The sequence below is a fragment of the Pinus tabuliformis genome, chromosome 1_2 (genome assembly GCF_031772625.1).
Source record: "Pinus tabuliformis cultivar Carrire ecotype Pingquan chromosome 1_2, CPIR1, whole genome shotgun sequence".
Lineage (NCBI taxonomy): Eukaryota > Viridiplantae > Streptophyta > Pinopsida > Pinales > Pinaceae > Pinus > Pinus tabuliformis.
Window position 1 is genome coordinate 321,976,981 of NC_142298.1, and position 22,448 is coordinate 321,999,428.

The 22,448-nt window shown below is 39.2% G+C and overlaps 1 protein-coding gene across 1 annotated transcript in view; it reads left to right on the forward strand.

Moving 5' to 3' along the window:
• LOC149205664 (inner membrane protein PPF-1, chloroplastic-like) overlaps positions 1 to 21,229 on the forward strand; it is a 335,124-nt gene extending 313,895 nt beyond the window's left edge. The window contains exon 11 of the mRNA XM_089395137.1: positions 20,587 to 21,229. Within this exon, the coding sequence (XP_089251263.1) occupies positions 20,587 to 20,688 (102 nt within the window). The 3' untranslated portion in view covers positions 20,689 to 21,229. The remainder of the gene's footprint in view (positions 1 to 20,586) is intronic.
• The last annotated feature ends 1,219 nt before the right edge of the window (positions 21,230 to 22,448 follow it).

The following is a 22,448-nucleotide window of genomic DNA, read 5'->3' on the forward strand; positions in this document are numbered from 1 at the left end:
CTCTTTTTCAGGGCGCACTTATACAAATTGCACAAATTCCGGAAATTAATGCGATAAAATGCTTTCCTTTGGCTGATTATTTATTCGACAAAATGGAAATTATAAAGATAATATATATATATATATATATATATATATATATATATTGACTTGCCAGTTGTTCCAGAATGCAACTGTGAATAGGAAATTGATCCTTAGAGAGAAGCTACGAAACACCATACAGAGCAAGAGAGAAAGTGTTGTCATTTATCTCACCAAGATAAATGAAAACAAAACAAAAAGAATTTATCTTATTTTTGCTCTATTTACTGCCTCTCCTTCGGATTCTTTGGATCATTGGTTGATTGATAGTGGAGCCTCAAGACACTTCACTGGTTACAAGGAGGCCCTTGCAAATTTGGTTGAGAAAAAGACTAATTTGGAGATCATACTTGGAGATAATACCACCTATCTCATGAAAGGAATAGATACTGTCACTTAAATCAAGGTCAAACCATTCATCTCAAGAAGTGTTGTATGTGCCCGATTTGAAGAAAACCTGGTGTCTATTTCTGCGATGGAATATAAAGGCTTCAAGGTAGCATTCATTAATGGAAAGCTACGTATTTGGAAAAGAAAGTCCAAAGATGTTTTTGCTCTTGGATTTAGGGTTGAAGGTCTCTATCAAGTTTGAGAAAGTCCTTTGGGAACCTTGACTTCTGATACTTCTCTTCAATCTGAATTATGGCACCAGAGATTTGCTCACCTTCATTACAAAGCCTTACCTAGGGTAAGGAAGATGGTCACAACTATGCCCGAATTCAACATGGATCATGAAGGAGTTTGTCAAGGTTGTGCAGCTGGGAAACTTTCAAGGGAACCATTCCCTTCAAGTGAAATTCAAACTTCTGATATTCTTCAATTGGTCCATTCTGACCTATCTGATATGTTGCCCATAACATCATTGGGAGGATACTTATACCATGCAATTTTTGTGGATGACTTCTCTTGCAAAACATGGATCTATTTTTTGAAGAAGAATGTGATATTCCCACTTAGCAACATTGCTAAGGGAAATATCAATTTTGCCCAATTTTGGATAAATTCGCACTAGCACTTAGGAACTCTGGGCTTAGAGGTCTCACATGCATTTTTGATTAAAGTGAGCTCAAACATTAGAGGATGGAGGAGGAAAATTGAGCCACTAGTGGTACATGGGGGCCACCCATAAAGAAACACGACCCACAAGGGAAACATGCACTCATTGGAGTGAGTTTGGTGGGGGAAAGTCGAGTTGGGCCCACATGGGCTTTTTGGAGGCTCTTTGACAAAAAGAGCAAGAGGCACTCATTTTGGTCATTCATGAATATTTGAGAATTGCCTTAGACTAGCACACTTGAGCTGAAGCCAAATCTGCAAGTTTTGTTTAGCAGAAGAGTGTTTCTGAGTGGAAATCTCAATCCTTGCTTCGGTGGACTTCGAATGCCAGCCCAAAGAGGGAGTCCCATTTATTCCAGTTTGAACCAACAACAGGGAGTGCAAGTTTGAAGAGAGGTTGCTGTTGGAAAATCAGAAAGGCAGTAAAGATTTTCTTGATCTTGATAATTACTTGTGATGTTTTTTATTATTACGATTATTTATATCTTCTTTCTTTAGTTCATCAAGCAATTACCAAAAGTAGCAACATGTAAGACAATGAACACAAGATGTAGGCACATGCCAGGGCAAATGTTGAAGTTTCTAAGTTTACTTAATTAGAAACCCTCCATTCACTTTATCTGATTTATTCCTACATACTTGTTATTTTCCTTAAGTTATTTACAATGTAAATACTGAAAATAAACACTAGTGCGTGCTCAACATATTACAGATCAGCAACTAAAAGAAACAAGAACAAAAACACCACATGACACCATTATTTTTGGACTAATGTCCTCGGAAAAAACCCAATGTGGGAAAACCGGTGCAACTATCTGAGGGTTTTCTTATTAAGCAATATCAAAGTACAATCTGGGTGCCGAAACTGGCCTACCCAATAGAGAATTTCCTTAGTAGTAATACCTCTCAGTTTCTGACAAATCTACTGGCTGAAACCCTGGATAATCTTTTCGGTAGCTACTCAGCACCAATCTTCCCCAGAAACCCCAGCGTCTGCCCAATATGGACTGCATCAGCCTCTCCTAGCCCAGCGATGGCCCTACATCAGCCTATCTTGGCCTGCGTCAGCCCCAGGAGGCCCTGTGTTAGCTCTCTGAGCCTTTGCGTTAGCAACGCTAGCCCCTTTGGTGCTCTGCGCAACACTTAGTTGCCTCTGCGTGAGCACTGGCTGCTCCTGCGTCTCTCTCTTTGGCTGCTCTGCTGCTATCCCAGCACTATCTCTTCCTCTCTGTCTCTCTATACTCAAATGCTCCTCAACTGCATCTCCCGATCACTAATTCTATCTCTCTTAGCAAACCCCGCTCTAGAGAATAGAATCACTGATCATCTGGTGTATTCTCCAAGTGACCCTCAAGCCTCCTCTTATACTTTTCCTATTGACATATCAACGGTCGAGATTAAGTCCCTAATCAACTGCTAAGATTAGATATGGCTTGATCCATGTCTTTTGGATCATTCTAACACATTCATATTAATATACATTAATATTTTATTTTCCCTAAGTTTAGAATAAGGGACTCCATTAAAAATATTAATTATTTTAATATCTCATGATCTGTTTAGAATCTGCCCAAACCCTTTCTGGGTATTGGAGATCTCGTGTGCCCCAACCTCTCCACCAAATTTTGTGGCTAGAGCACATCCGATTCTACCCCAAATCAACACTCCCTCTTAGCAAGGACTATGCTCTAGCAATACTCACTGAGTATTACTCTGATCATCCAGCATCGATACCTATGCTGATGCTAGGCCTTCCTGCCCAACATCCTCTGCATTGCTGCATCCTGTACTGTTGCCCATGGTTCTGCCACTGCCACTACTGCATTTGTACGACATCTCCCTCTGCATTCGTGTTGCTGCTGGTCCTTTCTCCCAGCACTGCGTCCACACTACACCTCCTCTCATCATGTTGCATTGTGCTACCCACTGCTGCACTGCAACTTAGTTATTGAGAAGTAAGTAACTGATCTCCCAATCTGACCTCCTTGTTGGGCTAGAGACACCCACTGATGTTGAAGCTCCCTCTGCCGCTGATAAGTGCTCCCTCTCTGACCTCTGCGCTACTGCAACAACTTCCTGCATCTCGCACCATTGCACACCTCTCTGTGCCATCCTGCACTGGTGCACCACTCTTGTGCCTCTCGCACTGCTGCAACCTGCTAGCCGTGTGTTGTCTCAGGACTCTTGCACTGTAGCTCTCTCTGCCACTCCATCCGCATCCGTCTCTACCCACATCAGCAAGTCTTGCTACTCCTCTTCGGGGCTCCCGTAGCAAGGTCTAATCCAAGAGGCTAGGTACCTCAAGGATCTTGCCCCTCATCGCCTGTAGTCCACCTGATTACAACTTGATATCTCCCCACTTCTTCTCAAGTGGTGTGTGTGCACTCATGGCACACAGAATAGAAAGGATCTTGGCCTTCCAGATGCCAAAGTTGGATGCCTCATCCAACCTGTCCTAATCCCTTAGCCCATTCATGGCCATCTCTCTGCTCTTCTTGTTGACTCCTCCGAGTCTCTCTACTTTCCGCCTGGAAGTTCTCTGTTTGACTCCTGTTGAGTCTACTTCCCGTCTGGAAGTTCTCTTCTGGACTCCCTCTGAGTCCTGATTTCCCTCCTAGAAATCCTTCTGCCACTGTCGAGATGCCCCCTACTCTGATCATCTTTGTGCAACCGCACCACTGATCTGAGTTCCTCGGCTAGAAACCATCGGTAGCAACTCCTCTGGCCTTGCTTTGTCAGGGACTGTTCTGACTACAGTACCTCACCAGCTCCACTCTGCAATATTCCCACAGCCTTCTAAACCCCAACAACCTGAAGGTGAGGGCTCCCAGGATCTACACAATCCCGGCACTAGCAACCCGGCCTCCTTAACCAACTGCGTCAAGCTCCCACCTACTGCGTGGTTGTGTGAGGCTCCCTTTGCCTTCCTTAGCCTTTGCGCTGCCTTTTCCCGACTCACCTTTGATGATGCAGGCACTGCATCACCCTTCCTTTGTTGTTGCTCTACTAGAAACAACTTTTGTCACCTCGGGACAACTGTTTTCTGCTGCTATTGCTTCGCTCGGATGATGTCCTTTATTCCTTTGGTCTGCAACCTCGCTCTGATACCATGTTGAAGTTTGCACTTTATCTGATTTATTTCTACCTACTTGTTATTTTCCTTAACAAGTTATTTACAATGTAAATACTGAAAATAAACACTAGTGCATGCTCAACATATTACAGTTCAGCAACTAAAAGAAACAAGAACAAACACACCACATGACACCATTATGTTTGGACTAATGTCACGAAAAAACCCAATGTGGGAAAACCGGTGCAACTATTTGAAAGTTTTCTTATTAAGCAATATCGGAGTACAATCTAGGTGCCCAAACTGGCCTACCCAATAGAGAATTTCCTTAGCAGTAATACCTCTCAGTTTCTGACAAATCTATTGGCTGAAACCCCAGATAATCTTTCTGGCAGCTACTCATCACCAATCTTCCCCAGAAACCCCAACGTCTGCCTAATCTGGACTGCGTCAACCTCTCCTAGCCCAGCGCTGGCCCTACGTCAGCCCCAATAGGCCCTGCATCAGCAACGCTGGCCCCTTTGGTGCTCTGCGCAGCACTTAGCTGCCTTTGCGTGGCCCTGCATGAGCACCGTCTGCTCTTGCATCTCTCTCTCTGGCTGCTCTGCTGCTATCCCGGCAGTATCTCTGCCTCTCTGTCTCTCTATACTTAAATGCCCCTCAACTGCATCTCCCAATCGCTAATTCTATCTCTCTTAGCAAACCCCGCTCTAGAGAATAAAATGACTAATCATCTGGTGATTTCTCCAAGTGACCCTCAAGCCTCCTCTTGTACTTTTCCTGTTGACATATCAATGGCCGAGATTAAGTCCCTAATCAATGGCTAAGATTAGATCTGGCTTGATCCATGTCTTTTGGACCATTCTAACACAGATTCATAATAATAAACATTAATATTTTATTTTCCCTAAGTTTAGACTTAGGGACTCCATTAAAAATATTAATTATTTTAATATCTTCTTATTTGTTTAGAATCTACCCAAACCCTTTCTGGGTATTGGAGATCTCATGTGCCCCAACCTCTCCAGCAAATTTCGTGGCTAGAGCACATCCGATGCTACCCCAAATCAACAACAAACACCCCCCACCTCGAGGGAAAACCCTGTCAAAATAATGAATCCTTTCAATAGTATTCTTTGAGACACTTCACCCTAGACCAAGACCAGACCTTCCCTCCACACCAAGTCAACCTCCAAAAGATTGGCCTCTTCCCAGTAACTTCGGCTATGTAGCAACTTGCAGCAGCAAACAGCTTCCAGTAACAGTCCAACTTGGAAGACTTCCATCTCTCAATCCAGAGCACGAAACAGAGGGAGACCACCATCAAAATTTCGATTTTCCTTTACTCCTTAGACTCATCCAAACTCGCATCCACTTCAGCTTCCTGGCAACAGAGTTTCCTAGCTACCCACTTCGTACTTCTGCTAGCAAAAAGATTTTTGCACACCTGCCTAGTAGAGAGAATTCTAACTTGATGAGAAGTGATGCTCCAAATGAATTCGATGCCCTTCCTTTTATCGGCTTCTTGTGAGGTCGAATAGTGTCTTAAGTCGACTTGATCTTCCTTTAGGCCGACATGGTGTGGAGGTTCCATAATTCATATTTGATTCAATACTAAAACTTTTTACATGATTTAAAAGCCCAATAAGGGTCTCTTTAAATGTACAATAATTCTATAGACTCAAAATAAATCCTAGAAGTCCTCAATGGGGACTTTGACCTAAAACATGGTGACCCAAGCATGAAACCCATCCTTCAATAAGTCACAATAATAATAATAATAATTCTTTTCTTTATTCTTTTGACAAGTAAATTACATAATGACTAAAGTACATTATTGAAGGCTGAACATAGTTACTTTTTCCAACAGTTCCAGTGGCAGCAGCGTAGGAAATGTGCAGTTCTTGGAGTTGTCACACTTTGGGGTTGAGAAGAGAAGGGAGTTTGGGGCTGAAACTTGAGGAGTCCAGGGAAGTGTTTGATTGGTGATTACAGCCATTTTGGGGGGATTTTTGACGCTGGATTGATAGGTGGGTCGAATTACCCAGCAGCAGTGTCGTTGAGGGAAATTGGGCTGAATTTCCAAAGTCATCCATCGGTAAATTCCTTCGTGGGCTATTCTGGGTATTTGGTTGAGAGCCCGGGGTTAATTTCCCGGAATTTTCTGAGCACTGGAGGAGGCCCTAGCAGTTATTCTACACAGCCAACAGCTCATTTTCTAGGCATTTTAGCGCAGAGCCAAGGAAGACCAGCTAGTACACTTAGGGGAATTTCACATTCATCATTTGGGCTTAGCTTGCTTCCCTTGGGCAAGCCCAGGTGCATACTTTCCAAGCACCCTTTGTACTTCATGATTTATCAATAAAATGGCTCAGCAGCGCAGTTTTTGGCTCTATTTGGTGTTCTAACGTTTGAGTAATCTTCCTATGTTTTTACATCTATACATGCTTTGTCTATTACTGTAAAATTTCATTTGGGATATTACAAAGAAGGATGAAGTGTTCAAATGGTTTTGTTCTTTCAAAGCCTTGGTGGAAAATCAAACAGGGAAGAAGATCAAAATATTGAGGATTGACAATGGAATCGAATATGAATCAAATGAATTCAATGATTTTTGTAGAGAGGTTGGCATGAAGAGGGAGAGAACTATTTCATACAATCCTAAGCAAAATGGAGTTGCTGAAAGAAAGAATCGAGCAATCATGGAAGCCACCCATGCCATGCTCCATGATCAAGGTCTACGAAATTTCTTATGGGGAGAAGTTGCCAACACTATCGCGTATGTTCAAAATAGGAGCCCACATCAAGCACAGGATTTCAAGGCACTCGAAGAAGTTTTCACTGGTAAGAAACCTGATGTTTCTCATTTTAGAATATTTGGTTGTCCCGTGTATTTTCATGTGTCTAAAGAGAAAAACAAGTTAGAAACATTTGGGAAGAAAGCTATATTTGTGGGCTACAGTGAAAATTCAAAGGCATATAGAATCTATGTGCCTGGTGAATGAGATGTGGAAGTAAGCCATGATGTCACCTTTGATGAAGGCACTACCCTTTGGAAAGCCAGAGATCTCCCCATTCCAAGGAGAATGATGATGCTGCAGAAAAATAGGTTGAACCTCCGATAGATGAGCCTATGCCGGATGTTGAAGGCTTAATGGATCCCATTGATCCACCACTGGGTGATCCCTGTACCTCAAGAAAAATACCTTTGTGGCTCAAAGATACTCTCAAAGATGTTGAAAGACATATTTCTCCAAGAGGGACATTCCTTGAAAGCAAGAATCCGAATAGGTATCAAGGGTACTTAATTGCTATGACTACCATTGTTCAATCCAATGTGGAAAAAGTCGAAGTCGGGATTAATTTAGCAAGGGTCCAAAAGTTGAAAAACTCGTCAAAGTCGGGAGTTTTTTGAAAAAGTCGGCAAAATAAAAAAAAAACACAAAATTATTCATTTTTTATTTTATTTTAACATCCAGAGTATCCACAACATCAAATAAATTCATTTCCACATAAACATGTAAAGAAAGCTAATATATAATATGTATATGAAGTCTAATGCTACATCACATATCAAAATAGTGAATCAACTCCTGAATTTTGAGTCCTGTTCGAGTCTCAACTCTCAAGAGTCAAAATATCAACAAAAAATATAATAAATGTATATCATGAGTCATCTAAAAGTCATCAAGTAATCAGTCACTCAGATCCTCTTCCCCTTTTAATTTTTGTTTCTGCTAATTGTATTAAGAAATACGTCATGCATTTATTCAGTAGATTGTAATCTGCTTGGGTAATAAGGTGTCAGGTGGTAGGTCCAATGAAAATTAACAGTTAGTATCACAGTAGATGTGAAAATTAACGCTTGGTGAATCCAAGCTGCTTATTTTCTGAGAAAACAGTAGATGTCAGATTATTAACCTAGCCTTGGCATCTATTATTCAAAAACTCTTGGAGGTAAAAGCCACTTCTGATACATAACCTTTCCCCACATTTACAGGGAATTCACCACTAAAGAAGATTCCCTTTCAAAACGTGCTCTCATTGCAAGAAGGATCTTTGCTGTCACAAGATTTCACAAGTACTTTGTTCCTGTCTGAAAAATGGGTTCTTTTTTGAGGCACTAGTTTTGTTTTTTTGGACAGGTTGTTGCTATTTGATCTTCATGACCTCCTCTTTGTTGTTTCTCCTGGAAGCATTCAACAACTGTAACAATGTTTTTGATGGTGTGGAGTTCTTTCTATGGAAGACTGTTGTATGCCTATCCTTTTGGTACTTTTGTAATCTTTTGAAGGGGCAGTGGCTGTTAGAGTCTGGATCACTGAAAGCCTGGAGGCTTAGCCAATGTATACTTTGCTTTCTAACTAGAAATATGAAGTATAAAGATTTGTTTTTCCTTGGAAAACAAAAACATATCTTAACCTCAAAACTAACAGATTACAAATGAGACTGCTATGCTCGCAAGAAGTATGACAAACAATACAATGCAATAACTTGAAAATGCATGGATGGAAGCTTCAATTTATAGTTTTTTCACCTTTGCGGCCTCTTTATCCGCGGCCTGGGAAGGGAGGAAGACTTTTTGGGTCGACTCCCGATTAAATCGGGAGTATAAGGAAAAAATCGCGATTTTTTCCTTTGTGAAAAAGTCGCCAAAAAGTCGGGGGATTAAATCGTTTAGTTCAAAAAATCGCGTTTTTAGGATTAAATCGGGATTTTTTGCAGACTTTTTCCACACTGGTTCAATCTGAGCCATGTACGTTCGAAGAAGTTGTAAAGCACCAAGTCTGGGAGGATGCGATCAATGGGGAATATGAATCTATCGTAAAAAATGATGTCTGGGATGTGGTGCCTAGACCAAAGGACAAGTTTGTAGTCAATTCAAAATGGTTATACAAAATTAAACATGGAGCTGATGGGAGTGCTGAAAAATATAAGGCCAGGTTCATTGCTCGAGGCTTCTCTCAAAAGGAAGGAGTGGACTATGACGAGATATTTGCACCGGTTGCCCGATATACCACTATCTAATCCATTATTGCTCTCGCTGCCTCTCAAGGATGGGGCCTACACCAAATGGATGTTAAGACTTCTTTCTTGCATGGCTCACTTAAGGAGGAAGTCTACTTGGAACAACCTCAGGGGTTCGAAGTACAAGATTGAAGGACATGCATATGTAGGTTGAATAAATCCGTCTATGGGTTGAAGAAAGCCCCTAGGGCTTGGTATGAGAGGATTGATAGCTATCTTATGAAGTTGGGATTTACAAGGAGCGATGTTGATCCTAACCTATACTTTAAGGTTGAAAAGGACATGCCTCTCATTTTGGTCCTTTATGTAGATGATCTCTTTCTGATAGGTGTAGACCCTCTCATTTATCAATGCAAGGGGGAGTTGGCTTGCAAGTTCAAGATGAAGGACCTAGGTCTGATGCACTACTTCCTAGGCCTAGAGGTCTAGAAAAAGCCAAGTGAAATTTTCCTTTCTCAAGGAACATATATTGTGAAGCTGCTCGAGAGATGTGGGATAGTGGATTGCATGTCTGTGTCTACTCCGATGGAACTCAACTTCAAGAAACTATGTGGAGTGTTGTTGGGCCCAAATTGGCAAACCCTTCTGAGTATCGACAACTTGTGGGGGCCCTGATGTTCTTGGTAAACTCTCGTCCGAACATATGCTTCGTTGTGAATACATTGAGTCAATTTATGGTCGACCCTCATTACATACATTTGTTTGTTGCTAAGAATCTCTTGAGATATCTTCGTGGCACAATCAACTATGGACTGAGATACACTGCCAAGAATTTGAGGCTACATGGATATACTGATGCTGATTGGGTTGGCAGTGTGGTGGATCGTAAGAGCACATTTGGATGTTGCTTCTCATTTGGGTCTACTTCAATTTCTTGGATGAGCAGGAAGAAGAAATCTATTGCTCTAAACATTGCTGAGGCCGAATACGTTGCAGCTAGTATGGCCTATTGTGAAGCTGTTTGGTTGAGGAAGCTCTTTTATGAGCTATTTGAGCACGCGTTGGATACCACCATGATCTTCTGCGACAACCAGAATGGGATTCGCCTTTCATAGAATCCCGTATTCCACAACTGCTCCAAGCACATTGATATCAGGTACCACTTTATCCGAGATATGGTATAGAGTGGAGCAATAAGGCTCCAACACATCAAGATTGATGAGTAGGTCACAGACATCCTTACAAAACCCTTAGGGAAGGTCAAATTCTTAGCCTTCTGGGAGAGACTTGGAATCGTGGAAAGACCCTCCTATGAGGGTCCCACTTGAGTTGGACATTGAGCTCTGGGAGCTCTTGCGGGCTTGGGGTACTTCTTGGAGCTATGACCGACCATAGGGTGAGTGGTTCACCTTTACCTATTGGTGTGCTGTGTACAGGGTGAGTGGTTCACCTTCCCCTGTGATACCCCATGATGGTTGTGTTGAAAAATCTAGGGCAATCAAAATTTATGAGATTCTTCTTTAGCATGATAACAATTTCTGAAGCTCTTTTGCAATTTTATCTTAGCTTGATCTTCATATTATTATTAGTATGTGTTTGCTTCATCAAACTGCTATCAAAAACAAAAGAGACAAGAACACAAAGTATTTGGCTTTCGGCCAAGACCAAAACCTCTCCCTCTTGTAGAGGAAAACCTGCACAAAATTATTATAGAGATTCCAATTGACGAATACCAAGACCATGACCCTTGACCTATTCTGCCACTCCAAGACCAAGACACCAATCCTCTTCTCTGTCACTGCTGAGATCATCCTCATTGCTACACCATTGAGGCCATCACTACTGCATCACTGAGATCTTCATCACTGCTTCTTCACCATCTATACTTGGATCATCACTGTACTCTTGCTGAAATCATCATGTTGACATTGAGCATGCCGAGAGTGTATTCTATGATAAGTATGTTGAGTCTAAGATTGTAACTATAGGATCATTGTGATCTCTCTTAAGCCAAGACAGTGAGACTGAGACCATACAAAGACAGTAAGGATTCCAAGGTTCTTTCCCTCACATATATACATTGACTTCTATGAAATAGGTCCACCGAGATTTTGATATTGAGATCCTTACCTTTCATTTAGGCTGAGATTGTAATGGTTACTATTGTTTCTAATTAGTTTGAGACCGTGATCTTAACCGAGATTGAAGCCATGTTTTTCCTTGCAAGATATATGTATGACAGAGGTACCTTACTGTACCCATCCAAGGTTTCAAACCTCCGAGAAAGACATGTCTGCCTGCACCCATACGAAACATTAGACCTGCACCTTGTCACCGAGATCCTGTACCCAACCGAGATCTCCCTCCTGCACCTCATACCCATCCGAAATTTCAGAGGAGAAATGCGAGTTTTGTACCTGAGATTTGCGGATACCCTAGACGGGTATTTATAGTGGTTTGTGCTCCAAAATAAGCCAACTTGCCTTTATGAATCGTTGTGTCTATTTTTCTAGGCCGACATGACTGCCATTTATACATTTAATTCAATATTGAAGCCGACATGATGAATTCCTTATCAATTTGCTTGCAGGCTTCTTGTGCTTGCTAATGGGGGATTGATCTTGGTCTTTGGAGGGTTGCTACACACTTTTGTAGACTTGTATACATTTACATAGGCTCATGAAGAGCTTCTTTATACATGACATGACTCTTTGACATATTAATAAATCCTAAAGACATCAAGAAGAAGTCTCTTGACCTATGACACTTCTTGCTCATGAAACCCATGTAGCAAGGCATACAAAAAATAATTTATTCTCTTTTATTACATCATTTACAAAGATCATGTCCTTATGAAGGTTGAACCTAGTTACACTTTCTTCAACAGGTTGACATGTGTGTAGGGTGAGTGGTTCACCTTCTCATATGGCATATGAATAGGATGAGTGTTTCACTTTCTCTTGCTGATGCCCCAGAATAGATCCTACCCATGTAGTCTGAGACTCAAGGGAAGTACCTCTCATCTAGCCATTGAGTTGGGAAAAGTGGATAGGGACCATAACACTACTGATGGATGCATCATATACTGTCGTACTCCCTATGTTTAGGATGCATGGTGTTCATCAACTTGATCTAGGATCAAGTTTGATTGAGGTTCTACCTATGGACAAACTTTTGTCAGTGCAGAGTGGTAAGGTCTTGTGACTCACTCTCGATCGATTCTTCTTCATTATTCATATTAGTGTTCAGCAGAGATAGTACATGACGACAAGGATGGCATGATGATGGATGGATTGGCAAGTGGAATTCTCCCTAGTTGAGAGAGTGTTAAAATTGGTAACTAGGGCCAAATTCCACCTTGGGACAGCTCATTTGATGGAGATGATGATTGCATTAAATTCCTCTTTTCGAGACGTCCAAAATTGATATAAAGATCATCTAATTTGGACAAGTAGAAGTGTGATTTTGAATTTATGCCCATACATGTGCAAATTGTTCAGGTCGGCCACATCATCATGTAGGCTCATGAAGCCCAATGGACATGACTCTTCACCCTCAACGACTGGTATAAATACAAGTGATCTCTCACCTCATTTGGCATCATCATCACTCACATTCTCTCTCCTTCTCTCATTGATTCGTACAACATTAGGCATTCTCTCTCTCCTCCACATGTGCACAAGAAGGTCCGAAATTACAGGACTATTGTAGGGCCGAAAATCTTAGAAATTTCTGCAGTTTGATCAGCGTTGACTTTGACTTTCATGGCATCCTTTTACTTTAATTTTCAAGGTGGATTTTTGTCTCAGCAGGCTGCATTTTTGGGCACAGGAACCGACGCAAAAGGAGGACTTTGACTTGCATCGATTGCACGCTTGTTTGACTGTAGGTTGACCAGGTTTTGACTGCAGATTTATGACATTTTGGGCTGACTTTGACTGTCGCTGGAGGCTGAATTTGACTACCTCTAACCGAGCTTCAAAGGAGAAGTTTGAACGCTGCATTGACCATCTTTGATTTTTGGTTAGGGCTGAAGTTTGACTACAGTTGACTGCAGAATTGATAGGGCAGTTTTGACTTTTTATCTAGCAAGTCAATTTGACTTTTGTACTCTCTCTGCAGAACATTTGATATAATAATAAGAAGAATTGATCAAAGGGTTTTCCCCACATTGGGGTTTTTCCTTAGCATCCACGAAATCTGGTGTCCTCTTGTCTTGGCTTGTCTTCTGCTTCTTTGTTTCATGTTCTACTTACTTTTCCTGTCAATGTGATTAATGATTAACGTGATTGCTATTGGAAATCTAAATTGGAAATTGTCATTGGCCTACTAAAGGAACATTGAAGTAATTGTGCTAAGCATAGAACATACCATTGTTATCAAAATTTAACATTAACGCAGAAATCGAGGCAGCAGTTGGCACATATTTTGAGGTGGAATTTGTGCACAATTTTCGAGGAGTTGAGCAGAGAATTTAATGCAAAAATTTCTGGGCATGTATTTTATGAAAATCTGAAAGTTTCAGTGGGCACAAATTTTCAGAATTTGCATTTAATGCTTCAGCTGAAAAGGGAGATAATTATTGTGTTTGTTTTATGTACTTAGACTAAATTTCTCAAGCAATAAAATCCTCCTTTAAAGACTAGTTCTCCCGAAGGGGATGTGGGGTTTTTCCGGGGTCAACTTGACCAAAAACAAGTGTCTCAAATGTGTGAATGCTTGCTTAAATTATGTATTAATTTTCAGCTGATAGGAAAGTGGAAATAGTAGAAATACTCTTTGAATGTTTACAATTAATGCATACTGAAATTTATAGTAGCATGACAAAACATGTGGGTTGGGCCTAAACAACAAATGCAAACTTGTAAACTGGGTTAAGGGTGCAGATCATAATTTTTCTACGTATTATGGCTTGAATTGAGCGACCAAGGAGACGATATAGGCCTCAATTCATACACCAATGACTCTAGCAAATTCAAAGGAGGCGTTCTTCTTCTATACTAGAACTTGTCCATCAATGAAAGCCGTTCTATATCCTGTCTTCAAGAGATGAAATGGTCAACAAATTCTTCTTCAAACCAGGAACATATAAAATATTGTTAATAGATACATTACCTCTTGATTCCAATTAGAAGGATGATGAACCAATGCCCTTTGACTTTGTATTTTCCATTATCTCCAAGCTCAAGCCTTTGAGCTATATTCTTTTCAACCAATTCAGAGAGATGTTCATGACTTCCAATCATGTGCCTAGAGGCACCACTATCCACCAACCATATTTCATCGTGACCTGCAATGGAACTTGTCAAAGCAAAATAAAATGAATATTCATCATCAAAATTTCTCTTTCTAGGCCTCCTCTTATGTGAGGATTCATCAAGGTCAACTGCAGAAGCATGATGCTTCCCTTTCCTTGTTTGATCATCATTCCTTTGATAATCATCCCTTCGAGGATCATTCCTTTGAGGGCAATTATTTTGATAGTGATTGTATGCTTGGCAACGAAAGCATTGAACATTTATCATATCTCTTCTATCTTGAGAAGGAGGAGGAGGTCTTCTTTGTGGAGTAGGTTCCCTTCTTGGAGCAGATCTTGGAGCAAGCCTTGAATTAGATCTTCTACCTGAACTTCTTTGAAATCTTCCAAAGTTTCTTTTCCCCTGCTATTCTTTGGGTGGGTTGCAAAAGCTTGAGAGTCTTCACCTAGATTTTCAATCTTGCCTCTGGAAAGGAGCTTTGATTCTTCTTGCATGCAGGCAGCGCACAACTTATCAAAGGAGGGTGGATTTTCTCTTCCACTAATGCTTGTTGCAAAAGGATCCCAAGATTTAGGTAGACCACCCATTGCCACAACTACCAATTCTTTGTCAGATACTTCTTCAATAGCTTTGAGTTGATCTCTTATTTGAGATATCCTTATAAGTATGATGCCACAGTAGCACTATTTGTCATCTTGACATTACAAGGTTGACCCCTTAGACTTATAGATTGATTGATGTTGTTGATAGTGTACAATCCAATAAGGGCATCATACATCTCCTTGGAAGTTTGGTGATCAACAATATAGGGAATTAGATGATCCCTAACAAATTCCACAATGATGCTCCTTGCCAAGATGTCATCTTCCTGAAATTTGTCTTTTCTTGCTTGGTTAGTTGGTTCAGTAACTTTTCCCAATACAATACCCAAAACCTTGTGCCTCGCAAGCATTGGGTCAATCCTAGCCTTCCATGACCTATCATTTTTAGCTCCTTCAAGCTTGTTCTCGGTCTCCATGAAGGAATTCATCGTGAAAATAACTAATAAAAAAAAATTAATGTTCTTCAATGCTCTCCCAATGCTCTTCAAGGTGATCTTGATGCTTTTTCCCTTCACCAATCCTTTGATACCATGTTAAATTTCTAGTGCAATCAAAACTACTACAATTTTTCAAATTAATAACTACTTCCAATGATACAATTATTCTTCTTTCAACATTCCAATCATTAAGTAGTTATACATAAAAAATTTCAACCATTCTCTTTCTTCAATATAGTAGAGATCACAATGAACAGTGAAACAAGAGAAAAGAGACACCAATATTTAGGCTAGCAGCTAGGGGAAAACCCAACAAATCTTTCCCTATGAGAGAGAATTCAGTTCATCAAAAGTACATCTAGATATTCCAAACAAGCCAAGTCACCTGACACGGGGATTCGGGATTTGTACGATTCAGAATTCGTAGTATCGGATTTGGACACGTTGACCCCCCAAAATAGGACACGTAGGATTTGTTATATATTATTTTATATATATATATATATATATATTAAAAATTAGATAATTCTTACACAAATTTTAATTAATGATACAAATTTATTGATTTCAAACATAGAGGATATCAATATTAGTAACAATCTATGCTGCCAGCATTGGTGAGGATATGCTACCAACATTGGTAATAATCTATGCTGCTAGAATTGGTTAGGATGCCACCTCTTTACAAAATTGACCAATGATTTAGCAGGAAAGAAAAAAACATTGACCCAAAACCTAAGCTATTTAAGAATTAAACATCTAGAAAGAAATAAAGTATTTCAAAATATTAGGTTTGCAAAGATTAGGGTTCTTATCTATGCGAGGGTTGTGTTGCCCGTAGAGGCAGCAAAACTAGTGAAATGGCTTAACACAATACAAATAGGACCTGCAAATTTAGAAAATCCATGGGCATACCTCCGGTGATGGTCGGTCTAGCAGTTTTATCCATTTATCCCTCCAAACAAATTATTATTTAAAAGAACTAGGGTACAAATTGAAAGCCAGTTAAAATGAATCAGGGTGCGGATTGAACATCAGTAAAAGAGAAAGCGCATCGATTCGATCGTTTTTGTTCATTAAATATTTTATTCAAAGGAAATAAACGAGACACTTATTTCTGCGAGTGCATGCAGAAAAACAAATTATTTCAAAATTAGGGTTCTATGTCTGCTAGGGTTCTGTTGCCGCTAGAGGAACCCTGCAAAACTAGTGAAATGGTTTAGCACAGTACTACTAGGACGTGCAAATTTAGAAAATCCGTTGGCATACCTCCGCTAAATGAATCCTAGAAATCGTGACACGCAGTCAAAAATTGGGACACGTTTGGGATTCGAAGAATCCGGATAGGATTTGATGAATCCTATTTTGGGGACATGTTTTTTGGACGAATCGTGTCCGACACGCCGGATTTGGACACGTGGCCCCTATATAACGAATCCGGTTACTTAGCAAACAAGATTCTAATTTGACCTCAATATTCCAAGTCAAACTAATCAAACGAAAGAGATTACACTCAGCATTGGTCAAAGTCATGTCTGCAATAGAAGGGTTTAATTTTGGCCTGAGGTGGCCCTGAATAGAAGGGCCCAAATTCAGTCAAATCTCAGTCAAACGAACCACTGCAATTCTTAGTCAAAGCTCAGAGTTTACTTGCAGTCAAAAACCTAGAAAGGAGCAAAATCTCAATCAATAGAGTCAACGAATCCCTGAAATATTTGGCATCCAAAGTAGTCAAAGAGCTCGGTCAAACCGAAGCAAATTCTCTTAAGTCAATGCTGGTCAAAGTTCAAACAGAGGATAAAGAGTTGGTCAATGCAAATCAAATTCTCCTATGTATCCTTCACACGTGGAATTCTTGTGATTTCAGATCGAATGATGTGAGTTGATGTGATGCCAAATGAGGGTCAACAAACTCTTATTTATATGTGACTTAGGAGGGTTTTGACCTTGGGGTCAAACCCATTCATCATGTGGGGCCAACTTGTGCACTTTAGGTCGGCTTGATCAACATTCAAAATTATAATTTCTCCTCTGTTTTGCAAATGAAAATACTAACCATAGCTACCAATTTTCAACAAGCATTGCACCTCTTTAGATGAGCATTGGGCTTTGAGGAGCCCTGACATGGTTGTATGCCCCTTGCAACACCTCTAGATGCTAAAACATAGAGCCAAGAAGCCAAGGCATTGGCTTGATTAATGATGTGCCCAGATGGACCCAGGATGCCCCCAAGCTGGCCTTGAACTTGCTTGATGGATGTTTCCTTGTTCCAGAGCTCAAATGAGGATGGATACCACTTGAGATGGTTTGGGAGGGCTAGCGCGCCTTACATTGTGAAACTTACATCTAGATGAAAATCTATGTTTCAGTCAATGAATTTGTATCATGAATGAGAATTTGTGTAAGAAATATCTAATTTTCAATATATATATATATATATATATATATAAAATAATATATAACGTATATGAATGTCCCCTGTTCCGGGGGGTCAATGTGTCTGTATCCGACACTCGAATCCCTGTATCCATCGAATCTCGAATCCCCGTGCATGCCCTAGGGTGGTGACGTAAGCCTTCTTGATGATGACATCTTGTTGGAGGAGTTGTTACTTGGAGATGTAATCGTGCACTTTGACGATGTCCCTTGGAGTGAGCACTCTTGGACCCACTTTCTAACATGCTTGATGGAGATGCCCATTTTGGAGGATGACATAATGTTGGAAAGCCTTTCCTCCCACATGTGTGGAGGATTTAGGACATTTATTATGATTTATCATTTGTAAATCTATCTTTAGGTTGGCTTGTGACCTATTAGCTTAGTTGAATGCTTCAAGCAAACTTTTAGGGATTTTTCATTGTAAATTAATGAAAAAGGACTTGGTTTTCTTTGTATAAATAAAGGGGAGTCATTATCATTGGATCATCTTCACACACATTCATCTCTCCTCTTAAGTGAGTGTGCATTAGCTCTTTTCTCTTCAACACAATGGCTAAATGATGGTGTGAATTGTCTTGGGGAGGATATTTTTGCATGGAGAGAGTATCGTATGGATTGATGAAGTGATTCTTGCGTGAATTGTGTAAGTTTAATGGTATCTTCTTCCATTTTGCATGCTATTTTTTGAAATTAGGATTCATCTTGTGCCTTGTTAAAAAGTGCAATATCTTTCAGGAATTCTTATTTCTATATGCTAATGCAAAACTCAAAGGAGATTGTTTTCATGCATCTTTTGACCTTAAATCTCCTCTAAAAGAAGTTGCTAAGTCGCTAGTGTTTCCAAGTGAAATTATTGTTTTCCACCCTTCTTCACCCAAGGTCCTCTTATCTTTGACCTCACAGCCCCACATTTGTCCTCCTTAAATTTGTTTCACATGCATGCATCAATTTTTTATATCCATGAGTATGCCATCTTCCTCAATCTCCACGCATACTGAATGCTGCATTATATGCAGACCCGCTACTGCTGTTCCAAACTTCCACATCACACCATGCTGCCACTCCGTTGCTTCTCTGCATCCTGTAGACCACTGCATACAGCTTCACAATCTGGTTGCCTCCTTGCCAGCAATGTCTTCTTACACAAATGCATATATTCAGTCCATCTTCAACCCAACATTCAATGAAACTTTTGAACCAACAAATTTTAATGCTGAGAGAAATGCAGAATGCTTCTCTCCAACCATGTTGATTAAATTTACTACAATGCCCAGCAGCTCATCAGCTCAGTGAAAATGCTCATTTCACTGAGCATACGCAATGCCTTCCACTTCTCATGAGCATAACATCTACACACGCAAAATTACACAATGAGCCACACAACCTTCCGTGGCAGAACAAAGCAAGCAAGACTTACAAATATCAGACAATCTCACAGCCATCCAGAGTTCTCCGTGGCTCTGATAACTATACCTTCCTGCTTTGACAGCACACATACTTGTTCTTACATTGCAAGGGCAGCAACATTTTTTCAACCTCTAGTCAAATCTCATAGATCGATATGTCATGGCTCACACAGCTCTCATGCTCACATAGATCTGACACCAGTTGTGAAGAAAAAAGAACCTGAGATAACATATATGATATATGCAATGAAGCTTTCCTTGGATTTCTTGTACTCAGAGCCATTATGGAGTGCCAAGTTGGCTCTCTTGTGTCTTTTCATACTTTGCAGCCACCATGGCTCTGATATCAGTTGTGTAAAACAAAAACCTAAGACCAGAGGACATAATAGAGCATCAATATGGAACATAAACGATATTCATGCGGGGCATATGACGACCAACACAAAGATATGCACAGGAGTTCATAAACGGAAATGTGAAAGTTCATGTTTGAATGCCACATGCATTGGAAGATGTGCCACTTGATTCTATCTCTTACAGTCAATGTCACACATGGTTCGGGTTCAACAATGATTAGGTTCAGTTTGAGTTTGAATTTTTTTAATGAGGTTCGCCATATATATATATATATATATATATATATATGATGAATTATAGGATAAAATAGTAAGAAATCAACATCAATAAACATCAAAAATGCTATCACAGACATGGAAACTGCAAGGATAAATTACAAGCTTGAGTTGTGACATAAAATTATGAGTTTTGATCTATGGACTTAGTGAATAGCTATGAAGTTCACCAAACCTCAACATTTTTTTAAAATTCGTCAAACTTCGAACTTGAAGATCAAAATTCAACAAACCTGTGACATAACTTACAGTCGGTTACTCTTCCTTGCGGACTCCCTTACATATTCTTTCCCATCTTGCTCTTGGAGTGCCCCCAGTCAATTACAAAGACGCTTTCACGTGTGAGCATTCCATATAGCTTCTACTAATGCCAATTCACGGTGTAATATATTATACTTGTATTCTAGTGTGATCCACATTCATGTGTCTCAACAAATAACCATTAATGAATGCTGACAGATGTATTACCCAGAGAAGCTTTAGGATTTTAGTTTGTTTCACTTTATGTTTTGATATAACGTTGTGCTTTATCTTTGTCCCAGAAATTAGTTAACAACCTAAAATTAATTTGTAGATACTTTAGTTTCACGGTTCAGGACATTATGATTAATTTATTGAGCCGATCCTTTAACAGGAACCATTAGAGGATATCTATGCTGGCAATGGCAACGGAGCAACTTCAGATAATCAAGCACCAAATACAAGTGAACAATCAAAGCAAAGGGGGGCATCCTAAGAGTCTTTATCATTCTATATGTCTAGAGTTTGTTGGTGCAACAAGATATCCTGCATATTCTCGCTGTACAGCATGAGGCAAAGTGTTTGTAACACATTGGCTAGGAAAAATCATGTTAATCATATTTGGCTGCAAATTTGTAGCGCGATTGATTATAAAGATTTTCAACTAGAATGTGTGAATGTGCACAACATAGTCTTGTTTTTCTACTCTCTATTTATATCCCTTGTCTGAGATTTCTCAGGAAAGAAGGTGCATGCAATTTAAAGGCATCTGTTATTTGAAGGGATGTGTTCATATAATTTTTTTACATCAAGTTAGATTCCTCAGACTTTTCTTTGTGATTACCGAAGAAATCCAAGTCTGCAAGGCTTGGTTCTCGTTAATTGGGCAATGCAAGACGCGGATTCCACACTTGGGGAAGATCTTGAAATCAAAACATATTTCAGTTTTTTGTGCTGATGTTCGAGAGTTTGAATCGACCAGCCATTGAGATGAGCGAGATAACAAAGGTAGAATGTTGAAAAATATCTTACATGCATGGTATCAGTTGATGCCACAAATTCTTAAATAATTAAGAGCAGCTTTGTCTAAACGTTCTATTTTTTTTGTTTTTCCTTTTTTTCCTGGGTATATTTTCTGATGAATTTTGTTTAAAATCTGATTAAAAATGGTTGAAATTGTAAATTTAAATTGGAGTATGTAAAATCTGAGAACCTTAATTTTTTTTTCCAGGATGTTAAATTTATTTATATATTCAAAAATATATAAATTATGATTTCACTGCCACTGAATTTAGTGAAAAAAATACCAAAAAAGACCCAAAGATAAAAAGTTTGGTTTTTAAGTGAAAATGACCAAAAAGTAAAAAGTTTTCTCTCAAACTGGAGATTGTTATTTGCAAAGTTTATTATTTATTATTTGATGTGAAATATGTCTGAATATATCTTTTCAGATATTGTTTCTTTTCTAATAAATGAATTAAATGGTGTTTTATACCCATAGGCAAGTGGACAGGTGGTGCATATCTAAGGTAGGGTCTGATTTCCTTTCTTGACATAAAGAAATATAAGAGGAATAGCGTTCACTTCCCTGGAACATTGTTAAATAGTGCCCTTCCTAGTTTTGAGATTGCAAATTCATTTGCTGTCCAACAATTAGAAGAGTTAATTGCAAGAGCAGTAAATATGTTAGTTTGAATCGGTTGTTAACAAATGAGTCAAAACTTGATGAACTACCAAAAAAACCTCAAATTGGTTAGACTACTGACGGACAAGGACAAATAAATTTCCCCCGTCAATTATTGCAAGCATTCCATGTATGATACTAAAATGTTTTTATGTTGATAGACTGCACCCGAAAACACGGTTTCAGATTTGACGGCATAATTCAATTCTTGCTGTTTATAAACATAAATGTTGAATTTATTGTCATATATTTTAAATTTAAAATTTAAAATGTAAACTATAAATAATAGATTATCACAACCATATTTATATTAATATAAATGTAGTTGATAAATATCGAACCATATTTATATTAATATAATGTAGCTGATAAATATCGATCGGCATGATATGATCATTTATATTAATATTAACATTATTAATAATAAGAAAGTAAAAATAATTTTAAAAATTAATAATAGTCACATGTAATCAAATATTATAAAAAATAATTAAACACAATTTAATAAAAGAAAAAATGAAATTAATAAAACATATTAATAAAAATTTATAACTTACTTATATAGCATTAGC